General features: G+C 46.2%; 1 protein-coding gene across 7 annotated transcripts in view; it reads right to left on the bottom strand.

The window, feature by feature from the left end:
- ANK3 (ankyrin 3) overlaps positions 1–27,186 on the bottom strand; it is a 349,693-nt gene that overhangs the window by 49,595 nt on the left and 272,912 nt on the right. For 6 of the 7 annotated variants that reach the window (XM_040072042.2, XM_040072038.2, XM_040072041.2 and 3 more), the window contains 5 exons: positions 21,821–21,944; positions 18,794–18,896; positions 13,224–13,330; positions 6,146–6,370; positions 2,912–3,066 (listed from right to left, as the gene is read on the bottom strand). In XM_040072042.2, coding sequence (XP_039927976.1) covers positions 2,912–3,066; positions 6,146–6,370; positions 13,224–13,330; positions 18,794–18,896; positions 21,821–21,944 — 714 coding nt within the window. Of the gene's footprint in view, positions 1–2,911; positions 3,067–6,145; positions 6,371–9,189; positions 9,223–13,223; positions 13,331–18,793; positions 18,897–20,067; positions 20,080–21,820; positions 21,945–27,186 lie in introns of all 7 variants that reach the window. The other variant, XM_058421436.1, reaches the window with a different exon arrangement.

Genomic DNA, 27,186 nt, shown 5'->3' with positions numbered 1-27,186 from the left:
TACCCTTGTGTTTGCAGTCACACTCCTCCTACTCCTAAAAATGCCAAGTTCCCTGTATCCCCTCAGCCCTGTATTCGCCTAAGTACAACACCATCCCTAAAATAAAACCTATTTAAGCAGGAACCTGAGTGCACCAAAGCAAACCAGGCTCTTCACATCACGGTTCATCGTTCTCTCATGATAATGACCCGAACGTTCTGCTGTTATTTAATCCTGCGTTAGCCCTGGAGCGGCGCCTCCTGCTCGGGATTATTTCGGGTCTAGGACGAGGTTTCCCAGCAGATGGTGCTGCTGCCAGGACAGAGAGGGCTTCTGGCAGGGCCAGGAGCCAGGATGTCCTTGCTCTCATCCCTGCCAGCTAACGGGGACAGCAAACCGGGAAACAGGGGAGCAAAGTGTGTCTCAAGGAGCTGCGAATAAGGTCTGACTGCCCTCCTCCACACACGGGCAGGAAAGGACCTGTGATCACAGCAGGTGTGACACAGAACGGACCAGCTGCTTCTGACAGAGAATGGGCACTCCTGCAGCACCTCGTGGCACCTAGAGAGGATTGTGCAGGTGAGTTTTCTTGCAAAGACACACTACATTTCCCTAAATGAATATGTGGCTGCTTTTTATTTAAATTAAAGCTTGCTTCTGCCTCCGGAGTTCATACCTGGAATAAAACTTCTTCCAAAGTTATGTCTTCTGAGATGCAAGACGCTCCCCCCAGAGCCAAGTCTGACTGTGGCATCTTGTAACAAACCAGTAAAAGTTCAGATATAAAAAAAAAACCCAACCCACTCAAGCCGACAAATTTGTAACTTTTTGGTCATTGCTTGGAAGACCTTTTACATTGAAAAGGTGTCATTTAACTAGAGTGGAATTTTGTCAAAAATCTTTGCACTATTTTAATGCAGGGTGGGGTTTTTAAAATTTATTTTGCTTTCCTAGCTAGAGAAGGATTAAGCTAAAATGAACCAAACAAATAGTCAATACTGTGGATGTGTCTGCAGTGTTTTTTCTCCTTTTTCTTTCACAAATGATTGCTTGGATGTGTAAAAGCCATTCCTGGGGTTTGGCTCTTAAGGTGTCAAATATTTTCACTCTAACAGAATAATATCCATCGTACTTTGTGTGATTACTTGGCAGCACTTATATCCACTAACCTCAAACAGCAGTTCCCCAGAAAGAAAAAAATCACCTGAAACCCTCAGTGGATCAGAAAGTGATCCTGTAGCTCCATATTGTGAAGCTTATTATTTTAAGCTCTTAGTACTGAGGCCTTCATGCCCACCTGTCTCTAAGTGTTTTTATTAAGTGAGCTCATCTCTGTAACTTGTCAATTTATCCATATGTGAACCCTTTCATAAGTGTTGCAAGCTGCAGCACTTCAGGACATTTCTGTGCCTAGATTTCCTATCCCCAAATCAGTTTGAAGCTAAGCTCAGTTTGAAAAACAAATGAAGAAAATAAGCAAGCTGCTGATCGGCGCTGACGACCTTATCCCTGTCAAGGCACCACTGCTTCACCCAAATCCCAAATCATCACTTCTGATCCCCTGACAGTGTGCAGAGAAGGAGGGGCAGTGGGGAGATTTTTCTTTTTCAAAGGCTGCAACTACTGCATTCAATCCTGCAGCAATCATAATTCCCCAAGCCACACCAGCCTGGACCACGTCCATCTCCTGCCTGTTCTGCTGTTTTTAGGTACCCTTCAGTGATGAGGTTTATTTTATTTTTCCAGACCCACTGACAAAACATTTGCAGTGTTTCTGCCCTCCTGTTTGGTTGGTTCTATTGCATTTATTTTGAAATAAATATCACAAAACAAGCAGATCTTTGCTGTTGCTTGCTGTTTGTACAAGCTCGGGTGCAGTTCAAAAACTTCAAGGTGAAGCCTCTCCTGCTGTCCCCATTCCCAGAAGATCGGGAAATCGATAAAAATGCTGTATTTCAGATGCCCAGGGAGACCCTCACAGCAGCACAACTCTCCACGTTCCCCAGGCTTGCCTCATCAAACAAGGAGAGGCCGAAACCAAAGGCAGAGCTCCCCACAGACACCTCTCAGAGCTGCCATCCACAGCCTCATCCTTTCCTTCTCATGCTTTTGGTGACAATGAAAGAACCTTCCTGCAGCTTGTACCCTGTCACACCGTGACTTTCTGTAGGCTATCCAGGGAAAATCCTGTGGACAAACCCTCGCAGAAAACCGGAGCTCACACCACAAACTGTTCCATTCACACTCAGCTGCAAAGAGCTCATGCAGTGGTTTACCAGCACAAGCGCTGAGAAATGCCTGCTAGGAAAAGCAAGCAGCGGTGCCAAGGAATCGCTGCAGCCCCAGAGCCGGACCTTGCCCACGATTTGTCTTCGGGGACCACCCGTGACAGCATCTCCTGGTGGATCTGTACAGCTGGGTCCCCTCATCCTGAGGGACTCACGTCAGCAGCAACGCTCAAGCAGAACAAGGGAGCCAGACGTCCCAGATGGGCAGCAGGAGGGCAGGCTGTGTCCTTGTGGGAGGCAATCTCTGGCAGCACCATTTGAGACAAGAGGGAGCTCTGTGCCTGTGGGAAGGCCCCATGGAGCCCGCAGTGACACTTCACCCTTGGTTTGGAATGACCTTCCCGTGGCCCTGCCTCGGCAGCAGAGACATGTGTACCTCCAGCTGGCTGCTACCCTCAAATTCAAACCCTGCTTAAACTTGGCAAGACTTCAGACCAAAATTCACCATTCATTTCAGGATGTCTCCAGGCCACTGCAGAACAATTCCTACTCACGCTCTTCCCATCAGTTCAATATGGAACACACACGGTATTCCCTGAAGTCAGACATCCCCTGCACTGCTTTACTTTCGTTTGCTTTAGTCAGCCCGTGCTAGCGAGCCTCCACAAAGGCAAGGCTAGCTAAAGCTTTGAGAAAATATTTACCTTCATCCATGCCATTGAGTATTTCAGTTAAGTCTTCGTGTTTGCTGTCATACTGGTGCTCTTTCCACGTCTCCCCATTCTCACTTCGGAGCACGATCAGTTCTCTCTCCTTGCCTCGCATTGACCCAAAATGGGGGATTTCCACTATGACAGGGCTAGAGAAAAAGGAGTCATGTTATTTTTAACCCTGTATTTCCTCACTGCCCTTATTTTCCTATGGGTCCTTAAGAAAACTACAGCCATTTAAAATAGTTAACGCTGTTACAGTAAAAATGGTTCTAAAATTGCCAAAGCTGCACAATCCTTTATCGTTTAAACTATAATGATGGATAAATTGAAAATACTAATATATAGCTTGTTTTTAGTGCAAATCTTTTGAAGTATCTGCCTCCATGAAAAAAAAAAACAGTGGCAACTTTTAGTGAGGAGAGTTCTCCTTGCTCATTTATCCCAGGGTGCAGGTGATCCAACCTGCCTCCAGCACACACGGCACTGCTGACTTATGACTGGCATTAGCATAGTCAAAGTTGAGATTTGGCTCAGAGAGTTTGAAGGGACAAAGTCAGTTCAGAAGCAATCTGGCTACCCCAGTGCATGCAACAGCCACTGACTGTGACAGGAACCATGCATTTATGTAGATTTTGAACTTCAAACTAAGTCCCAAAGTTTTCAAAGCTCTCCCAGGCTCTCTGTTGATGCAGCTCCTGCGAAATAAAAGAGACTGTTTTTCTTTAGCTCCACTTTCTGGTTCTCATGCCCAGCATCACAGCTGCAACCTCTGCACGGCAAACATCACTGGGGAATCGCTAGAGCCTTTCAGAATGGATTTCTCTGGGTTGAACAACATCACGACCACATTTATATTAGTTACTGTCAAACATTTTGGGGGCAAGGAAGGGGAATGGGAAGGTGGTTAATAATACACCCATGTCACCAGACAATGTACCTTCAACAGAGGACTGCAAGTGCATTACTGAACAGTTTGTATGAACAACCAACAGAAACCACCATTCACTTCATGTGCCATTCCTCAACAAAACAGACACTGTTGCCAAACACTTCACAGGCAGGATATGCATTTTAAGGTATGCTAAGACAAACCGACTGAAATCACACAGTAAGTGAACATTTATGGATTATGCAGCTTTAAGACATTTAAATAGACAGTATCATTATTTTCCTACAGAGGTTGTAAAGGGTTTTAACTGCTTTGTAACAACTTGGTTAAAAGCAGCGTCGCATGATGGGAGAAGTGTGCAGCATTTGTGTGGTACTGAACTTCTCCAGGTGTTGGGTGCATTAACCAATCCATCACTTGAGCATGAAATCACAACAGCCATCGTGGGGAAAAACAAACTAGCTTGAGGCCCAGTTTGCACATTAAATTCCCAGGGAGAGGAATTAGTCTTTTTTTCCCCATGAAAATGATAAAAACAGTTTAATTAATATATATTTTAGATGCTTTTAGGAACACCCAGTCTATTTTTCGAGTCCCAAGTCCTTTAACAAAAAAACCCAGGAATGTAGCTGCTCACTCCCATTGTGCACAGCAAGAAAATACCCAAAATTCAAATACATTGCTTAAGATATTTACTCTCTAGTTCAAAAAGAGCACAAGCTGAAAACTAACTCTGTAGTACAATCTTTGCAGGCTAATATTTCAGATACTGTCTCTGTAAATATTTAGAAACTACACAATTTTGTGCATGACATTTAACGAGAATAGTCAGTGAGAAGGTATTGAACAGGTTTGGAACACCAAACAGTCACCAATATTTTGAAAACCCAATGCAATAAATTTCACAATATGGTTTGAAAACGACAGTCAAAAACATACGGAAACATTCTTACATGTTTAGGCTGTACACTGCAGTCCCTTCGGGTAGCATACTTGGCTTTGTAAATTTATTTTAACAAGACGCCTCTTGCAGGTTGAAAAGATTTGTATTTCTCCAATCTTGCTAAATCGACTCATTCACTTGATAACATTTTTTTCTGAATAATCTTTCGTAAGTAAAGGACTTTATGCGATCACATTTTACAAATGCTCTTCCCGAAACAGTCTCACTTGAGGCCTGTAAATACCTTCTCTACCACAGGGTTGAACTTAAAGGACTGCCACTGTGTATTAAAATGTATTTAATGCAGGAGAAACACTTCAAATTTAAAAAATTACAAAAGCACAGAAGTTATGAAAGCAGAATGCTGGCAGTGAATTTTACATGCCTATAAGCACAAGGTCGTAGCAGAGCTATATTAAATCAAGCCACTATGATTTTCTTTCAGTGACATAAATCAACTGAAAGTTTTAGGAAACTTAAAAAAAAAAAAATAATGGGAATAACAAAAAATTGGAAACAAAATAAAAACTGTAGACATTCTGTATCTTTTCCATACATATCCTACCCAATAAATTTTGTTCCTTGTGGACCAAGCTGCAGGATTCGGCTAACCATGCTCTCACCCTCATTTAGAGGGGGAGAACTTTTAGGAAGATGCAGTTTACTGAATAGCATCCATGCAGCAGGAAGAGAAACGAGAAGGGGAAATTAGGAACAAGCTGTCATTCCCGACAGAACCAGCAGTTTACACCAGGGTGCCACTCACGGTAATGAACAAAATTTATAATTAGGAAAAAAAAAAGGCCACATCATAGTGGATTGTTTCCCTTATTTTAAGCTTTAAAAATAGTCAGTCCCTAGCACTGGTACCGCTCTGCAGTAGGTGCTCCACCGTCACTCCGAGTGGTTTTGCTCCACAAGACGGAGACAGGCAGCTCCCAGCAACTCCAGAGGGAGCTGTGCACACGTGGGAACAGAGCTCAGCATCTGGCTCCCTGTGGGTGTCTCTAGGACAATCCTTTGTGATAGTGCTGTTTCTAAATACTCTGCGAGCAAGAGGGTCAAGACCTGCTCTGGGTTTTCAGCGTGAGACTCCTCCTGACTTCCAAGGCAGGGTCGCCTGAGCAGATGGGGGTGGGACCTGCCCTTCCCATGGCTTTCCTTACCTTCATCTCCATCCTGCAGTCGTGCAAGAGGCAAAACTCGCCTTAAAATGCAAGGGTTCTTTCCAGGAGGAATGGCGGGTCGGCACTTTTCAATGTTTTAAGTTAAAGTAGCCAGCGTTACGTGCTCAGATGAGGCAGAGTCAACCTTTAACTACTCAGAGCCACAGGATAAAGGGAATGAAAGGCGCGACATGAGCATAAACAATTAAACCCACGGAGCAACTCACCCTAAAAACTGTGCCCCTGCTGGCCCCATCTCTACCAGTCGACTTGCCAGTCCTTCTCCTTCAACCATGGGCGGCGGGCTGGCCAGTTTGTGCCTCTTTACCAGGCGGCAGGTGATGCGCGTGGGGGCCGTGCACTTCCGCGGCGGGATGATTATCCGCATGCCATGGTGCCGGCTGCCCCTCATGGAACCCCCGCGGGCATCCACCATGAAACTCACCAGGAAACTGCGCAGAAAAGAAAACACACCAATGGAACTCCGCACAGAGCAAGCGGAGGAGCAGCAGAAGGTCAGACGACACAGGCTTAAAAACGTTAGAGAAGTCATCCCGATCCCAGCTAAACTAAAGGGAACACAAAGATCCTTTTAAAACGTGTACTTGCATGTTAAATACTGGTTATCAAAAGCAGGAATTGCTAAAGCTCTGGCAGTATCACGGTGAAATGGCCACGTTCTACCGAGCAATTTGGATTAAAAGTGTACACAAGTAGTGTATTAGTCGTGGTTTGTTAGAATTTTAAAACACCCCTTCGCTGCTGTTAGCTCTACTGTCCACAAATGAGAGTAATTAGCCTCACGTGCATAAAGCAACCAGGGTAGAAAAAGGAGAATAAAAAATGGTTATTATTTTTGGAACCTCAGTCTTTAAAACCTCCCCGCTGTCCCATTTGAAAATACCCCTGATGGCTGCCAGAGCAAGTGCCAGCACCATGGGTGACAGTCACTCCAGGCTACTAAGGGCTTCCACTGATGGGGAAGATAAGCGATGACTACCAAGTACATAACTTCCTTTAGGCTGTTGGCTCCCTGGAGGAAATCTTGCCATTACTTCTCTTTGAAGATTAGATTCATTAGCAAAAAAAAAAGACATTAAAGAAAAATCGCACTTGCCAGTGTCATTCCAATGCGTAATTTCCCATTTTTTAACAAGGGGGGAAGAAATTGTATTTGTAAATGACGAGTGGTATATTGTTTAATAAACTCCTTTCTCTTAGCAAGGGAATAATTAAAATTAACAATTAATATTAGAATAGCTTCAGGTAGAGGATGCAGTAACAGGCTGGCATCAAGAGGGACACAAGTTACCAGCTCAGTCTTGAAGCCAGTACAGATTTTGTTTGCTCCTTCTGCGTGATGGGCACTGACACAGCTGACACATCTGTCACGCGGCTTCACTATTTTCAAGGCTGTTGCCAAAACTTCCAGCTTTTAAGAACTAAACCTTCACAAGACTACCAGGTGAATCCATTCAATTTCCTGGTTCCTGACAGTAAAGCGAACCAAGGGTGTCAGCCAGTATTCCAGGGGACTGTGATGGTTGTTGAAAAAAAGCCCCAAGTGCTCTGAAGTATGACTGGGAATTAGTGCAACACAGCTCCACTTGCTTTGAGACCAGCAGGATATCAACAGCAGCAGCTGACAGACACCAGCCAGGCCTGCAAGTAAACTGTGTTCAGAAGTCTGCCCAACACGGGTGGGAAAAATCTGCACAAAAGCAGGAGAGAAATCAACATTTGGTATTTAGTGCTCTGCAGGAGAGGAGGGAGTAGGGACACAAGCTATAAATACAGGAAGTACAGCAGAAATGTTGTCCAGCTGAATTCCAGATCGAGAAGTTGCTACACTGCCTTTCCTCAAATTAAAACCCATCAGTAAAGATGGGGAGGTAAAACGGCACTCTGAGATGACCCTAGCCCAAATTTATAATTTCTCACGTGCCAGACGCTCTACAATACTGAGGCACGACATTTCACAGTAATCTGCATACAGAAAAAATGCATCCACGTTCCATGTTTCTCTCCTAGATAAATGCACTGTACACTCCAACAAATCCAAATGTTGCCACTAGGGTTTCCCAGCTCCTCACAAGAGGAATTGTTTCAGCAGGACAGGGTCTCGGCTAACTAAACACTTTCCATAAATATTAGACCAGAGTCAAAACCAGCGTGTTCGATCCTTAAATGATATACTCTCTAAGTGATTATAATCTTAGTGTTTAGGGACGCTTAGCTGGCCTTTTATAAACATGCATGGTTTCTGTCTGCAGAGGAGCTGGGGCCACTTCCCACTGGAAGTTTGTAGGGTGGAGGGATGCCTGGCTGCAGCATCCCCAGGGCTGAAGCTGCAGCAGCTCCAGGGAGGCACAGCTGGTCAGGGCACCATGCAGGAGCGTCCTGGGGAGCTTGGCAGGGCTGGGCTCGGCCCGATGGCTCAGCACAAAGCAATGCTTTGGAGAGCTGCCTATCATGTACACGGTTACTGGCTCCTCGAGACACCTCAGAATTAACAGTGAAAAGGAGGCTTCCATCTAGCGCAAAAAAACTTACACTCAAATAAGATGCTGTCTTCTGTACCCAAACTATTTAAAGGATGAAAAGTATGCAAGAGTGAATTGCCAAAAATCTAGAGGCACCTAAATGAACTGTCTTAAATTCATAATTAAAAAGAAAAAAAAAATAAAAAAATCAGTAGAAGTTAAAACTAAGTGCCTACAAAAATCAGTCCTTGAGTTAGCAGGGATGTTTAGGCTGTAGATTTTAAGGTCAGTCCAGCCTTGGCAACCAGGAGCTTAGCACTGCTCAGAGCAAGGGTAAATGACCCCAGTGCAGGAAGCAGCCCCTTCCAGCTCTGGTGTCTGCACCACCCTGCAGCAGAGCAGCCTTTGTGCACATTGCTCCCAGAGAGAGGCAGCCATTGTCAGCAGCTTATCAATCAATTATTTCCTTGTTCAATTTCCCAATTAGTGACTTACCGTGGAAAACAATAACGACAATTCCAAACAGGAGTTCATGCACTTTCTATCTAAAAACATTAGTAGCTGGTGCTTACCTAAATTAATGTTGCACTAATAATGGAAACTACAGTATGACTTCTAAAACACAAGGCTAAAGGCTAATGAGCATTTCTACTTAAATACATGGAAGGGATGAGGATGTGGTTGGATGCACTACAAACATCTACACACACTCTGTGGGGGAAAAAAAAAGTTAAAAAAACCAACAAACAAAATAAAATGAGGATTCACAGAAAGCACAGAGTTATCACCTTGAATCATACTGGGGGAGTGGAGAGGAATAGCTGCAAAATAATTTAGAAAGCAAATGGGAAAATTAATGCAAGATAATTAGAGGCAAGCAACAGAAAATATCAATAATAACTGCAAAGAAAAAGTAACAATCAGAAAAATAACAAAAGTAACATGTTTGAAGGCCAGCTTTAGAAATTATTTGGCTTTTGCTTCACATATGTCATATAAAATACACCACACATGGAAAAAAATCTGAAAGGGAGGGTTCATTAAATTAGTCAGCACAACTCTTTAAGTCCTCTGGAAAATGCAGAAGCACAAGGAGAAAAGCATTCGCTGTTTACTCGGTCAGCAGAGAATTTATTGCGACACAACCTCTCCATTGAATTCCAAAAACATGTTCCTGTGCGCCATGGAAAACCAGTTCTTGCACTTTTCTAAAGCAGTTTATTTTCCAAAGTGTAATGTATAAACATATGTGTGGCAGGATGCTTGAAAGGAGAATTAGTCCATGGCATCCATTGCACTGCTGTCAAAAATGAGTTCTGTGTGTGCAGCAGGTTGGAGTAAACTGTACATAGTTAATATAATTTAAACTCCATACAGTTAATATAATTTAAAATACAGTAAACGCTAATGAACCTGATTTATTCCACTTTGCAAGACCAGATCCAGCATTTCTGAGTTCTTCCATATTGGAAGGCAGTGTGGGCACACGTTGTTTTTTCTTTCAGTAATGAAAATGAAGGAGTTAAAGGCAACACAAAGAGGGAACACCCATATTTTACTTTGGGAAAACTGCAGGAGTAAGCTCATGTCTGACAGCTGAAGGTCATTTTGGTGAGGGTCCCTTCCCTTCCAGAGGCCTCAAGATTCATGATGCATTTCAATGTACTGCTTACAATGGACCCTGTTCAAAATATATGCTGGCTAAACAACTTATCTGAACTCAAGAAGAAAAACATAAAACATTCTCTTGGCTTGAAAAAAGGAAAAACCAGAAGAGCTGAAATCGCTGCCAACAATTTCTACTTTCTTCTCCTTTCACTGATGCATCGCTGGATCCCCGCATCCCGCTCCCAGAGCTCCCCTTCTGCCTGGGTTAAGAAACAAGAACAAACCCTGATGCTTTCTTCTGGCAGAGGGCAAATGGGGAAAGGAGTGACCCGAGGTGGCCCTGGCAGGGCACACAGGGGAGCTGCGAGGATGGAGATGCCAAAGGGCAGCGGCGTCAGAGCCTGCCCACAGGGCCAGCACGCCACGAGGGCTGACAGCCCCTGCCCCTGGCCACACACAGAACAGGGGACAAGGACAGGGATGAAGCACCCCAAACAAGCAGAAAAGGATCTGCTGTTCAGGAAAAGACTGACAGAAGAGACGTGGAAAGTCATGATCCTCTGCATGTCCCAGATGCACTGAGGTACTGGAAGATTAGAAGGGAGCATCTGTTGATTTGTCTCTAGGTGAAGATAGCCAGGAAAATCAAACAGGATCATATTATAATATGGGGCCACAACTGAAAAGTAAATAAACAAGACTTGTTTGGTGGTTTTTTTGTTTTTTTTTTTTTTTTCTGATAAAGGAATTGAATCCTCAGAGCATCACTTCAGATGGACTTTCTATGTCAAATAAGAAGTGTAATGAGTCAGAAAAGCCCTACATGTTCGGAGAATCTTTTGGAGGATATCTGTCCTCTCCCTGCCACGCAGCCCCACAGTTTGCTCCCCTCTGGGCAGCAGCTTACACCACCTCTGCATGGGAGGGGGCCCAGGTACCAAGGCAGCAGATCTTACATGAAAGCTCCCATGTCCACAGAATTGATGTTTTGGAGGGCTGGAACCACTGGTGAACATCCTGAAGACCTAAGGGCAGGCAAGTGCTGTCCCAGAGGACTGGCAGGATGAAAACATCAGACCTATCTTCTTTCAGGATGAAAAACAACCAGAAAATTTTAGACCTATCAGTCTAACCCAAATGGCCAGGAAACATTCAGGAATAAATTGTTTAATTATCATTCTATAAGGGCCTAAAGCATCAAGGTAATTAATCAAGATATTACACCTTGCCTACCACCAGTCTCAAAATAAAAACAAACCAAAAATAAAAGTGGCAAGAGCAATTCATGCCAAATGAATTTGAATTCCTTCTTTGATGTGTGCAAGTACTGCCCTGGTACCTCAGCAAGCAATGGAGGTACAGTACAGATAAGGTAAGTGCAGGATCACCTGAGAAGTTACCCCAAAAGAGATACCATCAGCGCTTTCCTGTCCCACTGAAAGGGAATTTAAAGGGCATATTTCACTGTGCTGTCCTGGCACAGGTACTGGGCTAAATGTCTTCACCATTTCAACACAGAAAAAATGGTCTGAGAGGTCTTTGGAAAATAGGACCAGAATGAAAAGCTCTCTTGCTAAAGAATGGGGAAAGGAGCTGAAACCAACAAACTGAAATACCATAGAGACAAATGCAAACAGAGGGGAGAAACCAAACACTTAAACACAACAGCAGTAAAAATTAACCAAACTTCAGGATTTCAAAAGACAGCCAAGAAATTCTAGCAGATCCCAAACACTCACCAACAGAAACTGAAATTACCAAAAGGATAACTCATTGTGGGACTGCTTAAGCGTGGTATGTGTCAGAGCAAAGAGCTGGAGATCCTGGCTTGCAAACAAGAGGGGAGAGCTGGGGCAGAGCAGCAGGAATGTGCTGGAATGGAGAAAGCACCACCCAGGAGGGTCTGGGACGTTTTAGTCTAAAAGACAGGATTGCATATCTTCTGACACAGGAAACAACTGTCAAGAGACAGTCAGATGTTGTTCTCCATGCCCACTATGGACATGACAGTGGATATCCACTGTGGGTAAGAAACAGGCTCAGTCTGCAGCAATGAAATGTTAAGCTGACCATTAGGGGAAGAAACAGTGTAACAAAAGATATTGGAGTCCTGAAGCTGGGGGCCTACAGGATCTCTTATTTTTAGTGAGTATCAGGACATCAAACGTATTTCAGGAATGGCCTGGCTACATTTTATCCTACAGTAAAGGAAAGGGTTGGGCTACAGCTCTCTCGGCCAAAGCACCATTCCGTGATAACCAACAGTCTTCAGCTTTTCATCCTGCAGTTCTTGACACTGCAATGCCAGCATTGACCATGTGCAGTATTGTATCAGCTTGGGACCTAAAAATCCACTGTGGTATCGATCTGTTCTGCAGATGCAGGTGCAGATGTGCATTGTGGGGCTGCAGCTTTAGATCTGTGGGGCTTGCTGTATTGGAAATGAAATATTTTGGTATGTGCCACACTCATTTTTATGATAAGAATGTAATTAGTCACAAAATGGGGAAGTAAATTGAAACGGATATGAGATTTTATGTCCTGATCTCAAAGACTCAACGGCAAATATTTACACTAGACAATCTAATAATATGCCAAGAGTACTTAGGCATTCATTTGCAAATTTTTACAATATGCATTCAGACATCACTACTACTGCATTTAAATCCAGTCTGTGTGGCACTGTCAAGAAGCACCTAAATTATACTGATGACTCATAAGTAAACAAATAGCACCACTAAAACCAAACTACAGATACTGGAGACTAGGCAGGAGCTTGAAGGTATAAATAAAATAAGAGACCAAATTAAAGCCCCCCATTTTTTCCTCTATGAAAGAACAGAAAGCATAATGTTCTACCTCCGATTTCATATTTCAAATAATTTAACACAATGCAAGCAAAATCATTTATGACACTTAAAGCAAAACACAAGCAACAGAAAAAGCAAAACAGGACTCTTAAAGAGAAGCCTGCGGGCTTACAGTGTTTAGGCAATCAGAAAATAAAGTGCAGAAGCAAATTTTCGGTTTGATATGCAAGAATTTAGACTGACTCCTGTTGTTAAGCACCCTCCTTGAAGTCAGTGTGAATTTTACCACTGGTTTCAAGTGGAGCAGGAACAGACATGTTATCAGCCATTACAGCAGGCTGTATTCTGCAGCTAACAATACAGTTCCACATCCAAAGATAAAGGAAAACTGTTAAGTGACCTACCCAGAATGGATGGGACTCGAAACAAGGTTAACATTGTCCAAGGTGTCTGGAGCCCAGCTATAGTGCCTGAGAGAATCAGAATCGAACTCCCTTTGAAACGTCAGGTGCTTCAAAACAAAACAGAGAAATTGAAATTTCAAATTAACATTAGAAACACTTGTCTTAAATACAAGCTTGTTAATATAATTATATTAAATTTACATTTGGTCCTTTCCACTTAACAGTGCTGATACCTCCAGTGTTAAATGACTGCAAATCCTGTGAAAGAAACATGAAATAAACACACAAACTCTCGTCTCTTCAAACATTCTTTTCGCCCACTTTCTGCACTCCCTTCAGTTTTGAGAATGTCTCTCCCCCATCTTTACTTACTTTTATGTGCCAGGTTAAAAAGATTTAAAAAAAAAATAAAATTACCATTTGCACTTCAGTCATAACAGGCAGCGTAACACTACCCCTCAGAGGATGCCATTGGAGAGTTCCTTATTCAAGCAGAACCTGTGAATAACTTCCCTGGCAGTTCCACTGAGGCTGGGAAGGCAGGAGGGGCTTGGTTTGTCTTCAGACACCACCAACACGGGCACTGTTCCGTGGAGTGCCACTGCCCCTACTCATCTGGCCAGAAATAGCTTTAACCCTGTGAGGCTATAATTAACTCCTCCCTTGGACAGGCACCGAGGTGTGATCTGTCCCTCCCGCTGCCCACGCACGTTCACGCGTCCTGCGCCCCGCAGCATCCCTCGCACCATCAACCCTCCTCCTGGGCACCAAAGCTACTCCAGCCAAACACTTGTTTCCCTCCCTTTCTCTTGTCTTAGGAAATTAAACCAACTAAACTTCAACTACTGCTTTGCCCTTTTTCCAGGGTGACGTGAAAGCACCTCCCCAATTCAAGCAGCACCATCCCAAGTTACACCAATACAAGCAAGCTAAGAAGCAACACAGACAATCTTCACCCGGGATGGTGTTAAAAATGTCAGTGTTTCCTCTAAGTAGGTTGGCTGCTGCTTAGAGGCAAAAGCAACTAGAGAGAGCAGCCCGTTTGGACTGAAACCTCACGGGCTGTTTTCAAGTCAAATTCAGCGGGTTCAAGTCAAACCAGAGCCAAGCACACGCTTCTAAAATCTTATTATTTCCACCTGGGTTTTTTTAATATGCTGACACATACTGGCAGTGCAAATTAATTATTTTGAATAGAAATACCAGCATTTGTGTGTTTATTCAGTCATAAACACACAAAAATATTTCTCTTGAGCAGTTTACACGAGATAAGCAGGCAGATAGTTGTTGTGTCGCTGGCCGGAATGTGCAACACTCCATTCACTCTGAGGTTTCCAAACAAACTGCACTCTTTAGGCATTTCTTTCATTAGAAATGAGGATCCCAGGTTTCCTTCCAAAAACTACTGACACTGTAATTTACTGCCCAGGACAGAAATCCCAGCAGGGTGCAGCTTTGCCCTGTCACTCCTGCCTGGATGCCTCCTCCTTTCCCCAGCCCAACACTTCTACTGAGGATGTTTTCTTAAACTTTGTGCTGTAACAGATTTACTTGAGGCCTGATGGTTCAAGCACAGACAACAACAATAGAGGGCAAACTTGCTTATGCTAAACAGCAAAATACACCACCAGACATAAAAGATAAAATAAATGCTGTCAAAACAATGACAATTAAGCAACCGGCATGGACCTGTATGAAATACGTGGTGTAATTTAGTTTAATGAAGATAGTTTTCTTAGTCCTTCCAATAAGGTACTAGGGATTCTCCAACAACTCCTGGAGAGCCTTTGCTTTAGGCAGGAAAGCCCAAACCGTAGATTTCTGCTATTCCAAGTGATTTGCAAGAGCTCACACTGAGCAAAAGTTATTACTTTTGATACCAAGCAGTGTAAGATTCAGACAGCTCGTCTCAGGCACTGTAAACATCCAGACGAGCAAAAATAAATGTGGTTTTTTTTTCAGTGATAAACTTTATCATCCAAAATAGTGCCAAAAGGATCAACACAATTTGGTGATTGCCCTTGAAAGGCCTGCTAAGCTGTACAGCATCACTGCACCGAGGCTCAGGCACGCACCAGGACACACATCAACAAAGAAACGCAGGGTCAGGTTTGCTGTGACAGATGAGAAGCGCTTGTGCTCCCTCAGCAGTGGGATACAGAAAACTAAACACAGGGCCATATAAATTCCAAGGAAACACCACCACTCCAAAATACTCTGTGCTAGCCAGAGGTGCCCCTGTGCCCATGGATGTGCTCTGGGTTTGCCTACACACACAGGTGGGGTTCCTCAGCCCGGTTCCCTGTCCTGAGACACACCGGGTGACCGGGTTTTTAAAGCATTCCTGTCTGACCAAGTGCAATCAAACAGATCTTTTGGACACATTTAGGGCAAGCAAAAGTCCAAAGTCAGCAGCTAAAAATTCTGGTGGAGACACAGAGTAGGAAAAGCTGATAGCTGGACACACTCATGGCACACATCTGTGAATCTCGTATTTTCAAGGCTATTGAGGTGCTGGATTTTCCATGCAGGCAAAAAAAAAAAAAAAAAAAATCTTCCTGCTTCCTGTGTAAGTTGCAATATAAGCAGTCCAGAAGAGAGTACTTTGTCAGTGACATCACATCACAGGATCCATTCTGTGTTTGGTCAGGTCCCAGTGCTCCCTCCCTGGACTGAGAGAAATTAAAAATGCATCGCTAAAGGGTGTGGCAGCCTTAGATGCAAATGTGTGTATAAAAATACTGCGGGTTCTGCTGGCAAAGATCCTGCTGGTTGCATAACTGAATATCCAGGCTGTATAATATCAGAGTTCAGCAAACAGAAAAAATTTATGCTTCCTCCCAGATGAATTTATCCAGACTGAAGTGATTCAGCAAGCTGCTATTTAATGGACAGCCCGAGTCATCCTGCCTTTGGCTGATTAAATTCAGAGGTTGATGGAAATTATTTCCTGGAGAAGTCATTTGGATTTAGTCTGTGTTGCTGCATCCAAGGTAACACGTCAAGACACAGAAATTTTAACTTTGCTCCAGCCAGGTTATGAGGTACAGTGTGGCCCGGATTCAGACTTCCCTGGGAACAGGGTCAGCAATAAACCACCAAATGCAAACAATGGAGACTTCAAAAGAATTATTAGAAACTCTCTCTAACACTCCCTGTGTTATGCTGCAGTGAGGTTTGGTAAAGAATGGTTTCAAATCTTTTTCATTTGACTCTTTCCAGACTCCAAAGTCTACCAGGGATCCTGGGGAGAGGCGGCCATGGGATCTTCTATCTTAACCAGACCAAGAGGTTGGCAAATGCTCCTTACTCCTTTACATGCTGATGTCTGTGATAAAATTAATTCGCAATAATTGACTTTGCTGCTGCCGTGAATCCCAGACAGGTCTGAGCTGTACAAAAGGAGAGGGAATGGCATAATACAGACAGGCAAAGGATCACTGTCTCAAAGTAGTGAAAATAGCCTTAACTCCTCTCAGTTCCCAGACAGACTTTTAGAATATTGGATTCAAACCACAAAGACCTCTGTTCCTGTGAGTCTCACTGGTGGAACACAAATTGGTGCTTTTTTCCCCCCTGCTTTCTACTGCCATAGCAGAGATTATCTAGGAGCCCATTAATGTACAGAGGGGCAGAGATATTCTCCATCTCCCAAATGCACTTCTCCTGCTTCAGCCAAAAGCTAGGGCTGGGCTGGGCAGAAAACCACAGGAATTCCAGAGGATGGATATATTTTTGTCAGGACATGGAGGTTTGGAGAAGCCAAGGCAGAAAGTGTTAGCTGGTCTCCCTTTCTCATGAAGACAGTTTGTTGCTTTCATGCTTGTTTTGCACAGAATCATGCCTTTACTAACCTCTCAAGACAGGACTGACATTTTTTCCCACTACCACATTCTTTGAGAGTTGTTGAGCAATAGAGCTGGTTTTAAGTCTTGTTATGTGATACGATGCATCCTAGCTGCTAAACCCACGCCACCTACTTCAACGGGAACCACCAACATAGCCAGAACCACAACACGATGCAACTCCTCAGGCTGAGGAGGCTTCCTCTCCTCTGAAATTCCCATTGTATCAAGAACACTTAATGAAGTCTTAGTATTAGAAGGCATCAAAGCAGCTTTAGGTGCTCAGCCCTGACACAGAATTTCTTGTCCCCAGTGCCAGAAGTTGCAGGTTTTGTTTTATTACCTCAAACCATACAAAACCACAAAATCACTGCTATGCAAGCTTTGGGAACTCTCCTTAGATGGCTGTTGCAAATTAAGGTTATTGGAGGTTTACAGCATTTCACTTAAAAGTAACAATCCAATAATAAACCTTCTGTTGCTAAACAGAATCCAATTTCTGCCATTCTCATAACGCTACCAAGAACCATGTGTAAAAGCTGTAGTAAAACTGGATAGCTTACACCACACCGGAATTTACAGACTAATACAATCAAGGTTTAAAATGTACAAATCCTGCTCTGTGGACTCCTTTCCCCATGAAAATATCCTCTGAGATCAATAATCCCCCCAGTGCAGGAATGCTCTGTGAAAACAGAAAGAGCAGAAAATCTCTGTTTCATTACAATCCACCTCATGCTCTTCCAGGACATAAACAACAGTTCCACTCCACAGTCCTTTCCAAGTAAGGATTTTTACGTGAATTTTTACCCAGCTTCTTAGCAGATCTTTGACTTCTGTGTATTAAGAAACTCTTGAGTAATTCAGCTAGATTTGGAAATCTGAAGCAAGCCTACCAAGGAAAATGCTAGGGAACCCACAAACAAAGCATACAGTACTCAGTCATCCCCAGCTTTTGGAAAGACTTTCCCACGCTATAATCAGGTCAAAAGATGCTGCATTTGTTGCATTAGTCATTGCACAAGTGTTTGGAAGATACATAAACTGAAGAGTCTATAATAGCTTCATCTTTACAAGGCCAAATTCTTCCCAGGAATGAAAAAACAAGGACAGCAGTTGGAGTCCCCTCCGTGCGGACAGAACAGGCAAAGTGATTCCCAGTCTAGGCAGGACAAAGGTTGCTCAGTGTAAAACTCGTCGCTCCCAGCTTATCAAAGCACTCTAAAGACACACGCAACAGGAGGAGGAGCACCCGCTGACCTCAGCCAATAACCACCCCCACACTCAGACATGTACCTGGTCCCTCAAAGACTCTTTTGGTCTGGGACCCCAGCACCGGCCCCTTGCAGGATCAAATCAGATGGTAACCCCACCATCTCTTGTTCACAGCTCCTTTCTTGCCCCTTTTCTTGAGCTCAGAGAGCAGCCACAGCCTCTGGAAGCACAGAACCTCTGGAGGCCTCCACACAGAATCACTGGGCTGGAGGAGACCTCCAAGACCATGGAGTCCAACCCAGCCCTAACACCTCAACTAAACCACGGCACCGAGTGCCACATCCAGTCTTTTTTTAAACACGCCCAGGGATGGCGACTCCACCACCTCCCTGGGCAGACCATTCTAGTTCTTTATTATTCCTGCTGTGAAAAACTTATTCCTAAAATAAAAAAAGCAACTCCCTGCAAATATGGAGCACATCTACGTGGTGGCAGAGACGGAGCACATACCTGATCCTTTGCTGGGACCAGCAGCTCTTCAATCATCATGCTGTCTCGGGCATAGGAGCTCCTGTTCAGCGTGTAGGACCTATCCGAACTGAAGGAGCGGAGGCTGTTGTATTTACCATTTATCATAGAAAGTGCGGGTGACAATGAGATGAACAGAAAATAAAAATAAAAAAAAAAATTAATACATGCAACTTCCAGGGATAGCATAAACTGGCAAAATACACATAATCTGTGACATAAATACAAGGAGGAAACCGGAATAAAAAGTATTTGACTATGGTTAAGTATTCACTTCCCTACAATATGCATAAGCAAAATCTCAACAGAGGCTTACTGCTCTGGCAGTAATGTTGTGGTTTTAGAATAAATCTAGCGAAGTGTATTCAAGTATTTAGATGAACTCTGATAAATATCTGCGTGCCCTAATCCCGAAGGCGACCCAGGAGGGCAGGTCCCGGGGGAGCTGTGGGTGGGTCACAGTGCCTGCCCACACAGCTCAGGTTGCTGAAGCAGGTTTAACCAAGAGCGAGTTTTATGTGATGTCGTTCTCTCTGTGGCTGAACCACTTTCTGACATTGCGACAAACACCGTAGTTGTCCCTAGAGTTAGAAAGGAAAGGGTAATAAGTTTGAAATGAAAGGAGAAATAAATGTGCTCATTGACAGCTAAGATTGCACAGATTCCGATGTTTTGGGAATTATTTTGTGCACGTTAAACTGCTTAGAAATGACTGTGATCGCTCTTAACTCTGTGTTGCAATTAAACCAACACAGGAGTGTTTTACATTTTACCCTGGAAGGTACATTATGGTATGTGCTAAAAACATGCTGCAGGCCTAGACATGCTCGCTACGTGACAAAAAATAAAGTAGTAAAAAAGGTGAATTAATACAAAGCAACATCCACCAACATACTCACTTTTGAACTAGCAACACTTTTCACACTCAAAACTCTACGACGTGTTTCATGCATTTAGTAGTTGCTAATTGAATTTCTCTAATCCCTTAGCACACTTTCCTTCTTGTGCTGGAAGCAGAACTGGGATTTTAATTACACACCCACCGTAGGCACGTGTTAAGCAGACTTTTACATGATAAAGGGCATAAGGAATTTAAGTTACATTTGTTATAACAGAGAGATGTTGTCTTGGGCTGAACCCGCCCCCTGCTCCCCAAAATAAAAGCATGTCACTTTACAATGCCGAATAAAATGAAGATAAGCAATGGCAGCAGCAGAAAGATGAGAGAGATGTAACACGATGCCATGCCTTCTTACCTGACTTTTGGACTAAAGCAATTTACATTGGAAAAGAAACAGGAGAAATAGAAAGCAAAGAATCAGACAGGAAAAGCAAGATGTTATGGCTGGATGGCTTATATATTTAATGTGTTCATTTCTTAATGTTACACTCAGAATCAGCAGTAAGATACATCCACAGAATACCTTTTTTTTTTTTTTTTTGCTAAATGAAATACTTCACAGAAAAAAAAACACTGTATTTGTCTCCTCTGAGCATAACATGGGCAACGCAAAAAATGAGCTACGCAGCAACAAATAGTAATGGCACCGCTAAAACCAGAAGCATGGGAGTATTGGATTTCTCTCAAAGAAAAGGTAACGTGGGGCTGAACCTCAGATCCCCCTGACAGATGGGGACTGTGGAAGCTGCTCTCCCGCCTGCACAGGGAGCACTCTGTGCAAGCAGAGCGCTGTAAGGAGTGAAAGGTGTCAGGTAAATCAGTGCTGGGCTCCCTCTGCATCACCACTGCCCTGCTCCGGCCCCAAGCACAGTGACTGGGCTGTGTGATCGCCCTGCTCGCGCCAGACTGGAAAGCAGCACGCCAACTCTGCTAATTCCGTTTACTATGGCACGAGATTCTTCCTTCAGAGCTAATTTGCTGATTTTCTGGCTAATGGACTATTTAAAGCATCTTGGCATTTCTCACAAATGTATGATCTCATAAATACTTATTGACTTCCCTAAAAATTGTAAATCAAGCACAACGTGGCTGGGGACTACTAAAGAGCAAATTTCCACTGCGTGCTTGCATTTCCAACGCAGCCCTAACAAACAAGACTGAAGGGTAGACATCTAAGCTTTACCTTATGGGAGTTGCCACTTGCTGTTAGACAATGAACCCACTTTTTAAAACAGATCTTTAAACTACAGCATAGGAAAAAGCCCTCAGGGTACCAGCTTATGAGGTTTAATTATTAGCTTCAGTACAATTCAACTGTCAGTAACTACACTGCAAATCCACAACTATGGAAGTAATCTCTGCTCACACAGCTTTAACTGTTTTGAGCAACACACACTGAAGGCTTTAGTAACATTCAAAAATAAAATCTAAAATGCTGATCAGTAAATACCTGCGTTGAAATTAACATTAGTCAGACAACATATTGATTTTACAATGTTTTATCAGGTTCACAGAAACTTTGGCCTGTTTTTCATAACACATGATCCATTCCCTGTCAAAATAACTCCTGCAACAAATTTAGGGGAAACTTGCCTTTTTTTTTTTTTCTTTTAGGGGGGAGGAGCATTTTTTTTTTTTTTTTAATGTTGCCTTTCTCAGTTGGATTACTCACTAGCACCCTTAAAGAAATAAAAGCACCAAATAGCAAAATGATTTGTCATTCAGTTTTTCTGGTATTTACACCCTTCAGCAAAACACACCCATTAAGGAGCCCTCTGCTGTGAGTATCAGCCTGACCAGCAGCAGTCAAAAGAAACCTGGCTTAGCTGGCTGCTCTAGATCAGTTCCTGGAGCAGCTGCAGAGCGCGAGCAAAGAGGCGCCTTGGAGATGTTCAGAGCACGAACAGAGACCAGAAAAAGTGAATAGTTAAGTTTTCTGTATCATTGCCATAAGAAGCCAACATGAACGAAGAATATGAAACAAAACCGCAATGAGCAAATGCTTCGAAGGGAGTGCACCCCCCTCTGCCTCAGCTCAAACCAGACCCCGCTGGGTTTGTCAAAACCTGTACCTGCGGCGACACCCGAGCAAGCAGCAAACACGGTACCTGGCAGAGCGGGCTCCCAGGCTGAAGCCCATGTATCCTTCAGCAGGCAGAGAATCATCTCCCAGCTCTTTCAGGTCCTGGGGTCCGAGGTATTTGTCGGTGTCGCCCGTCATCGCATCCTCACCTGCCAGTGCGAAAGCCAGGCTGGGATCAGAGCTACACGATGGCAGATGTTTGTGCGCTTAGTAAGTCATAACGCCCTTTCTCTGCTCGCCAATAAGGAATCAATCCGGTCACCCCCACTTTCCCTAAGGCTCTTTCCACGTTGTATGTTAATTATCCACCCTCTGAACGCGCCTGAGAAAATAATTTTATTGGGGGACAAACGAAAGAAGCAGAATTCCACCTTGACATGAAGCCAATAAAGTTATACGAGGGATGACTTTTGACCAATCGTTTCAGCAAGCTGAAGAGTCCTTCTGTACTTTGCATCATCGCTCTCACTTTTGCTTTCCTTATGGAAAAAAGCCCGAGCTGACAAAGGTGGATCATTCCGTGTGAGGGAAACAAAACAAAACAAAACAACAAAAACCCAACGAAACAACAAACCAATCAACAAAACGAACCCAACCCCCGGCTGCGAGGGACAGCCCGTTTGCCCACCAGTCCTGAGAAGCGCAGCAAGCTTGAACGGAGGCTGAGGGACGGAAGAGGCCCGCCTCCCACCTTGGGGATCGCTCCGTTTGGAAGTTTGAATGTGAGACGGGAATTTTATTTATTTATTTTTTTTAAATGAACCGCTCCCTACTGCCAGGTCGATCCCCGAAGGTGAGCGCTTCCCGAAGCCTGCTCAGCCCCAGCCCCAGCCCCACGGAACAAAGCCGGCACCCCGGGCACCGCCGGGACACGCGGGACCATCCGCACGGCAAGAGATCCTTGGCCGTTCCATCCCAAAACCCCGGGAGGAAGGACAGGTCGGGCTGGGAGAGGCGGGCGGGCGCCACGAAGGGTTAACGGAGCAGCTGCCCGGCGGGGAGCATTTGCATGCCATTACATCATGCAAACCTACATTCCTGCATTGACAGAGCAAGTCCAAAATGCGCCTTTTGCGGGCCTTGGATTTCGCCCCCCACACCCCGCCCCGTTCCCCCGGCAGCGCGGAGCGCAGAGCGCTCCCTGGAAGCTCATGGCTTGCCGATATTCGCCCTCCTCCTTTGTTGTGAACGCCTTTGAGGTGTGTTAGGTTTAAAGTGCACCACAGAGAAGTTTAACAGCAGCGCGCTCCCCAAGGTGAGTGACTCCCAAGCCCAGCCTCACGTTTCCCGCTTTCATTAAAGGAGTTAAGACTGGTTTCCATTCACTAAACTCAGGAAACCACAGGCGAGCTCCGGTTTTAAACTAACAATCAAGTCTAAAAATACCCCTTCAGCTACTGCTTTGCAAGCGGCAAACAAACAGACCAACTTTCTCCTCCAGCCCAGCAACACCCAGTATTTTAAGCAGCGGTTAAAAAGCTCAAATGTTCACAATTCACCAGAAAGCATTCGAAAACCCGAAACAGAAACATCATACATCAAGTGAAACTTTAAAAAGTCTTACTGTTTTGGAAAGCCATTTTCACCAGCCTGGTCTATAAGATTTTTTTTTCCCCCTGGTGTTTCCAAGAATTCCTATTAGTCCTATTAGTCCTTAAGCAGTGATTTAGCCTTAATCTCCAAACCAGCACAAGCAAACTAATCCCTGTGGGTCATATTCGCTTTCCACACAACAACTGAGATCTTCTTAACATCTTGATCTCTTCGCGTGTATTTTAGGACACGTGCATCTTTGTCCTCTCAACTCAGATTAAAGTTCTTTGCAAAATACGAAACAAAACGAAAAATAATAAGTTGGGGGGGAAAAAAAATCCCTTTCTAATCACTCTGCAGACATCCCATTAAAGCTTCTGCTGATTGGATTACAGCCTCCCTTGGCAAGCCTCTCGAATGGTGACATAAATGCAGGCACTCCAGTTATTTGTATGTAAATAGGGGTGCTGCGAGGGTGTAGTTTTGCCGTAACTTGATGCCGGGGCTGCGCAAGGAGCGCGGGGAAGGCGCTGCCTCCGCCCGCCCCCCGGCCGGGGCCGGGACCGGCGCCTCCCCCGCTGCCCCGGGGCTGGGGAACCCACCCCCAGCACAGCCCATCCCCAGCACAGCCCACCCCCAGCACAGCCCACCCCCAGCACAGCCCACCCCCAGCACAGCCCATCCCCAGCACAGCCCACCCCCAGCACAGCCCACCCCCAGCACAACCCACCCCAGCACAGCCCATCCCCAGCACAGCCCATCCCCAGCACAGCCCATCCCCAGCACAGCCCACCCCCAGCACAACCCACCCCAGCACAGCCCATCCCCAGCACAGCCCATCCCCAGCACAGCCCATCCCCAGCACAGCCCACCCCCAGCACAGCCCATCCCCAGCACAGCCCACCCCCAGCACAGCCCATCCCCAGCACAGCCCACCCCCAGCACAGCCCACCCCAGCACAGCCCACCCCCAGCACAGCCCATCCCCAGCACAGCCCATCCCCAGCACAGCCCACCCCCAGCACAGCCCATCCCAGCACAGCCCACCCCCAGCACAGCCCATCCCCAGCACAGCCCATCCCCAGCACAGCCCATCCCCAGCACAGCCCACCCCCAGCACAGCCCATCCCAGCACAGCCCACCCCCAGCACAGCCCATCCCCAGCACAGCCCATCCCCAGCACAGCCCATCCCCAGCACAGCCCACCCCCAGCACAGCCCATCCCCAGCACAGCCCACCCCCAGCACAGCCCATCCCCAGCACAGCCCACCCCCAGCACAGCCCATCCCCAGCACAGCCCACCCCCAGCACAGCCCACCCCCAGCACAGCCCATCCCCAGCACAGCCCATCCCCAGCACAGCCCACCCCCAGCACAGCCCATCCCAGCACAGCCCACCCCCAGCACAGCCCATCCCAGCACAGCCCACCCCCAGCACAGCCCACCCCCAGCACAGCCCATCCCCAGCACAGCCCATCCCCAGCACAGCCCATCCCCAGCACAGCCCATCCCCAGCACAGCCCACCCCCAGCACAGCCCATCCCAGCACAGCCCACCCCCAGCACAGCCCATCCCCAGCACAGCCCATCCCCAGCACAGCCCACCCCAGCACAGCCCATCCCAGCACAGCCCATCCCCAGCACAACCCAGCACAGCCCATCCCCAGCACAGCCCACCCCCAGCACAGCCCATCCCCAGCACAGCCCATCCCCAGCACAGCCCATCCCCAGCACAGCCCACCCCAGCACAGCCCATCCCAGCACAGCCCATCCCCAGCACAACCCAGCACAGCCCATCCCCAGCACAGCCCACCCCCAGCACAGCCCATCCCCAGCACAGCCCATCCCCAGCACAGCCCACCCCCAGCACAGCCCATCCCAGCACAGCCCATCCCCAGCACAGCCCACCCCCAGCACAGCCCATCCCAGCACAGCCCATCCCCAGCACAGCCCACCCCAGCACAGCCCACCCCAGCACAGCCCAGCACAGCCCATCCCAGCACAGCCCACCCCCAGCACAGCCCATCCCCAGCACAGCCCACCCCCAGCACAGCCCATCCCCAGCACAACCCAGCACAGCCCATCCCCAGCACAGCCCAGCACAGCCCATCCCCAGCACAGCCCATCCCCAGCACAGCCCACCCCCAGCACAGCCCATCCCCAGCACAGCCCATCCCCAGCACAGCCCATCCCCAGCACAGCCCAGCACAGCCCACCCCCAGCACAACCCACCCCAGCACAGCCCACCCCAGCACAGCCCATCCCAGCACAACCCATCCCCAGCACAGCCCACCCCCAGCACAACCCACCCCAGCACAGCCCACCCCAGCACAGCCCATCCCCAGCACAACCCATCCCCAGCACAGCCCACCCCCAGCACAGCCCACCCCCAGCACAGCCCATCCCCAGCACAGCCCATCCCCAGCACAGCCCATCCCAGCACAGCCCCTTCCCTGGGGTGGGGGGCTGCTGGCCACGGAGAAAGCCGGAGCGGAGCCTGGGGGGCGCGGAAGCGGCCGGGGGAGGGCGAGAGATCCGGGCGACTTTCAGCAGCTACCAACTGGGCCCCTAAATTTGGAAACTTCTGCCCTTTCAATACCTGAAGACAAGCGCTACGCCACTGTAAGGGACAGAGGAGGCATTTTCTTTTAGAGCATCGTTTGTCAAAAGCAAGGAGAATGGGAAAAAAAAACCCCATTCAGTCGAGCTGTAAAATACATCAGATGTTATCCTGCTCTGCAACTAATCCAGCCGGGGCAGGATTACTCTGATGAAATGCTCTCATCAAAGGGAAAACGGCATCTAGGAGTGGTAATTTCAAAGAATTCCAGACATTGTTTTGCGATCGTGGGAGGCTGGAGCGAAATGGGTGGTGCACGTTTCAGCAATCCCACTCTGTTTAATTAGGTGCTGCAGCCTAATCCTCTGCGCTTCAGGTAACAGTGCGCACAGTGTTTGCTCACCGCACACGGAATTCCTGCAGACAGGGTCCCACGGGAGAGGGAAGACAAAAACCCATCTCTGAACACAAACAACAGAGAAATGCCCAGCAATGAGGCACCGATGAAAAAACACTCAAAGATAACTGCACTGCTTTGCTGCCTTTGCCATCCTTCCCTTCCCAATAGACTACATGCTGAAGAAAGGTGATGTCCCTGCTAACAGCCGGTAAACACAGCTATCACAGGTAGAGGAAACAGCTCAAAGTCCAGGGAAAAACAGCGGCAGTAGGCCAAAGCAAGGGCCCAGCAGTCCTAGTGCACCCTGCTTCCGACAGCAGCCACATTTCACAGGAGACTATGGGAACAGGGACCAGCAGAAGAACTCCAGGACACTCCTCTAGCTGGAACTGACTTGAGCACATATTTTCTAAACCTGAAAGAGGTTTGTATAGTCATGAACAAGTTTTTGGGGTCTTTTGTTTTTTCTCCCTTTTTAAATTCTTCCAGTTACACTTTGAACTCAACAAAATTTTTTCTGCTCCCCACACCAAGGACCTGTGCAAGGAGTCATAAAAGTCATCTACCTCCTGCAGGAGGAGCAGCCCTTTCAAGCTGGATCTGCCTCTTGCTGGTTCCACTGATGCCCCCTATTTTTAGATTTCTGGAGAGCAGCAAGCATTGCTACTCACTTCGCCCACCCATTACATGTTCTAGCCTATCCCTCACGCAATTTGTTTGGTTTTATTTTCTGGGATAGAAGGTTCTACTGGTTTTACTCTTTTCTCCCCAAGAATCTTTTTCTTACCTCGTATCACCTTTCTCAGCCCAAGTTTTCCCTGTTTTTCTGCATGTCTCCTACAGCTGGGAACTGCAGGAGCACAGGGTAGGTGCTCTTTTTAGAGGCCAGTGAGAAATACAG

This window comes from Hirundo rustica, chromosome 8, assembly GCF_015227805.2.
Source record: "Hirundo rustica isolate bHirRus1 chromosome 8, bHirRus1.pri.v3, whole genome shotgun sequence".
NCBI lineage: Eukaryota > Metazoa > Chordata > Aves > Passeriformes > Hirundinidae > Hirundo > Hirundo rustica.
The sequence above is the reverse complement of the archived record's forward strand: the minus strand, read 5'-3'. Positions and strand labels throughout refer to the sequence as shown.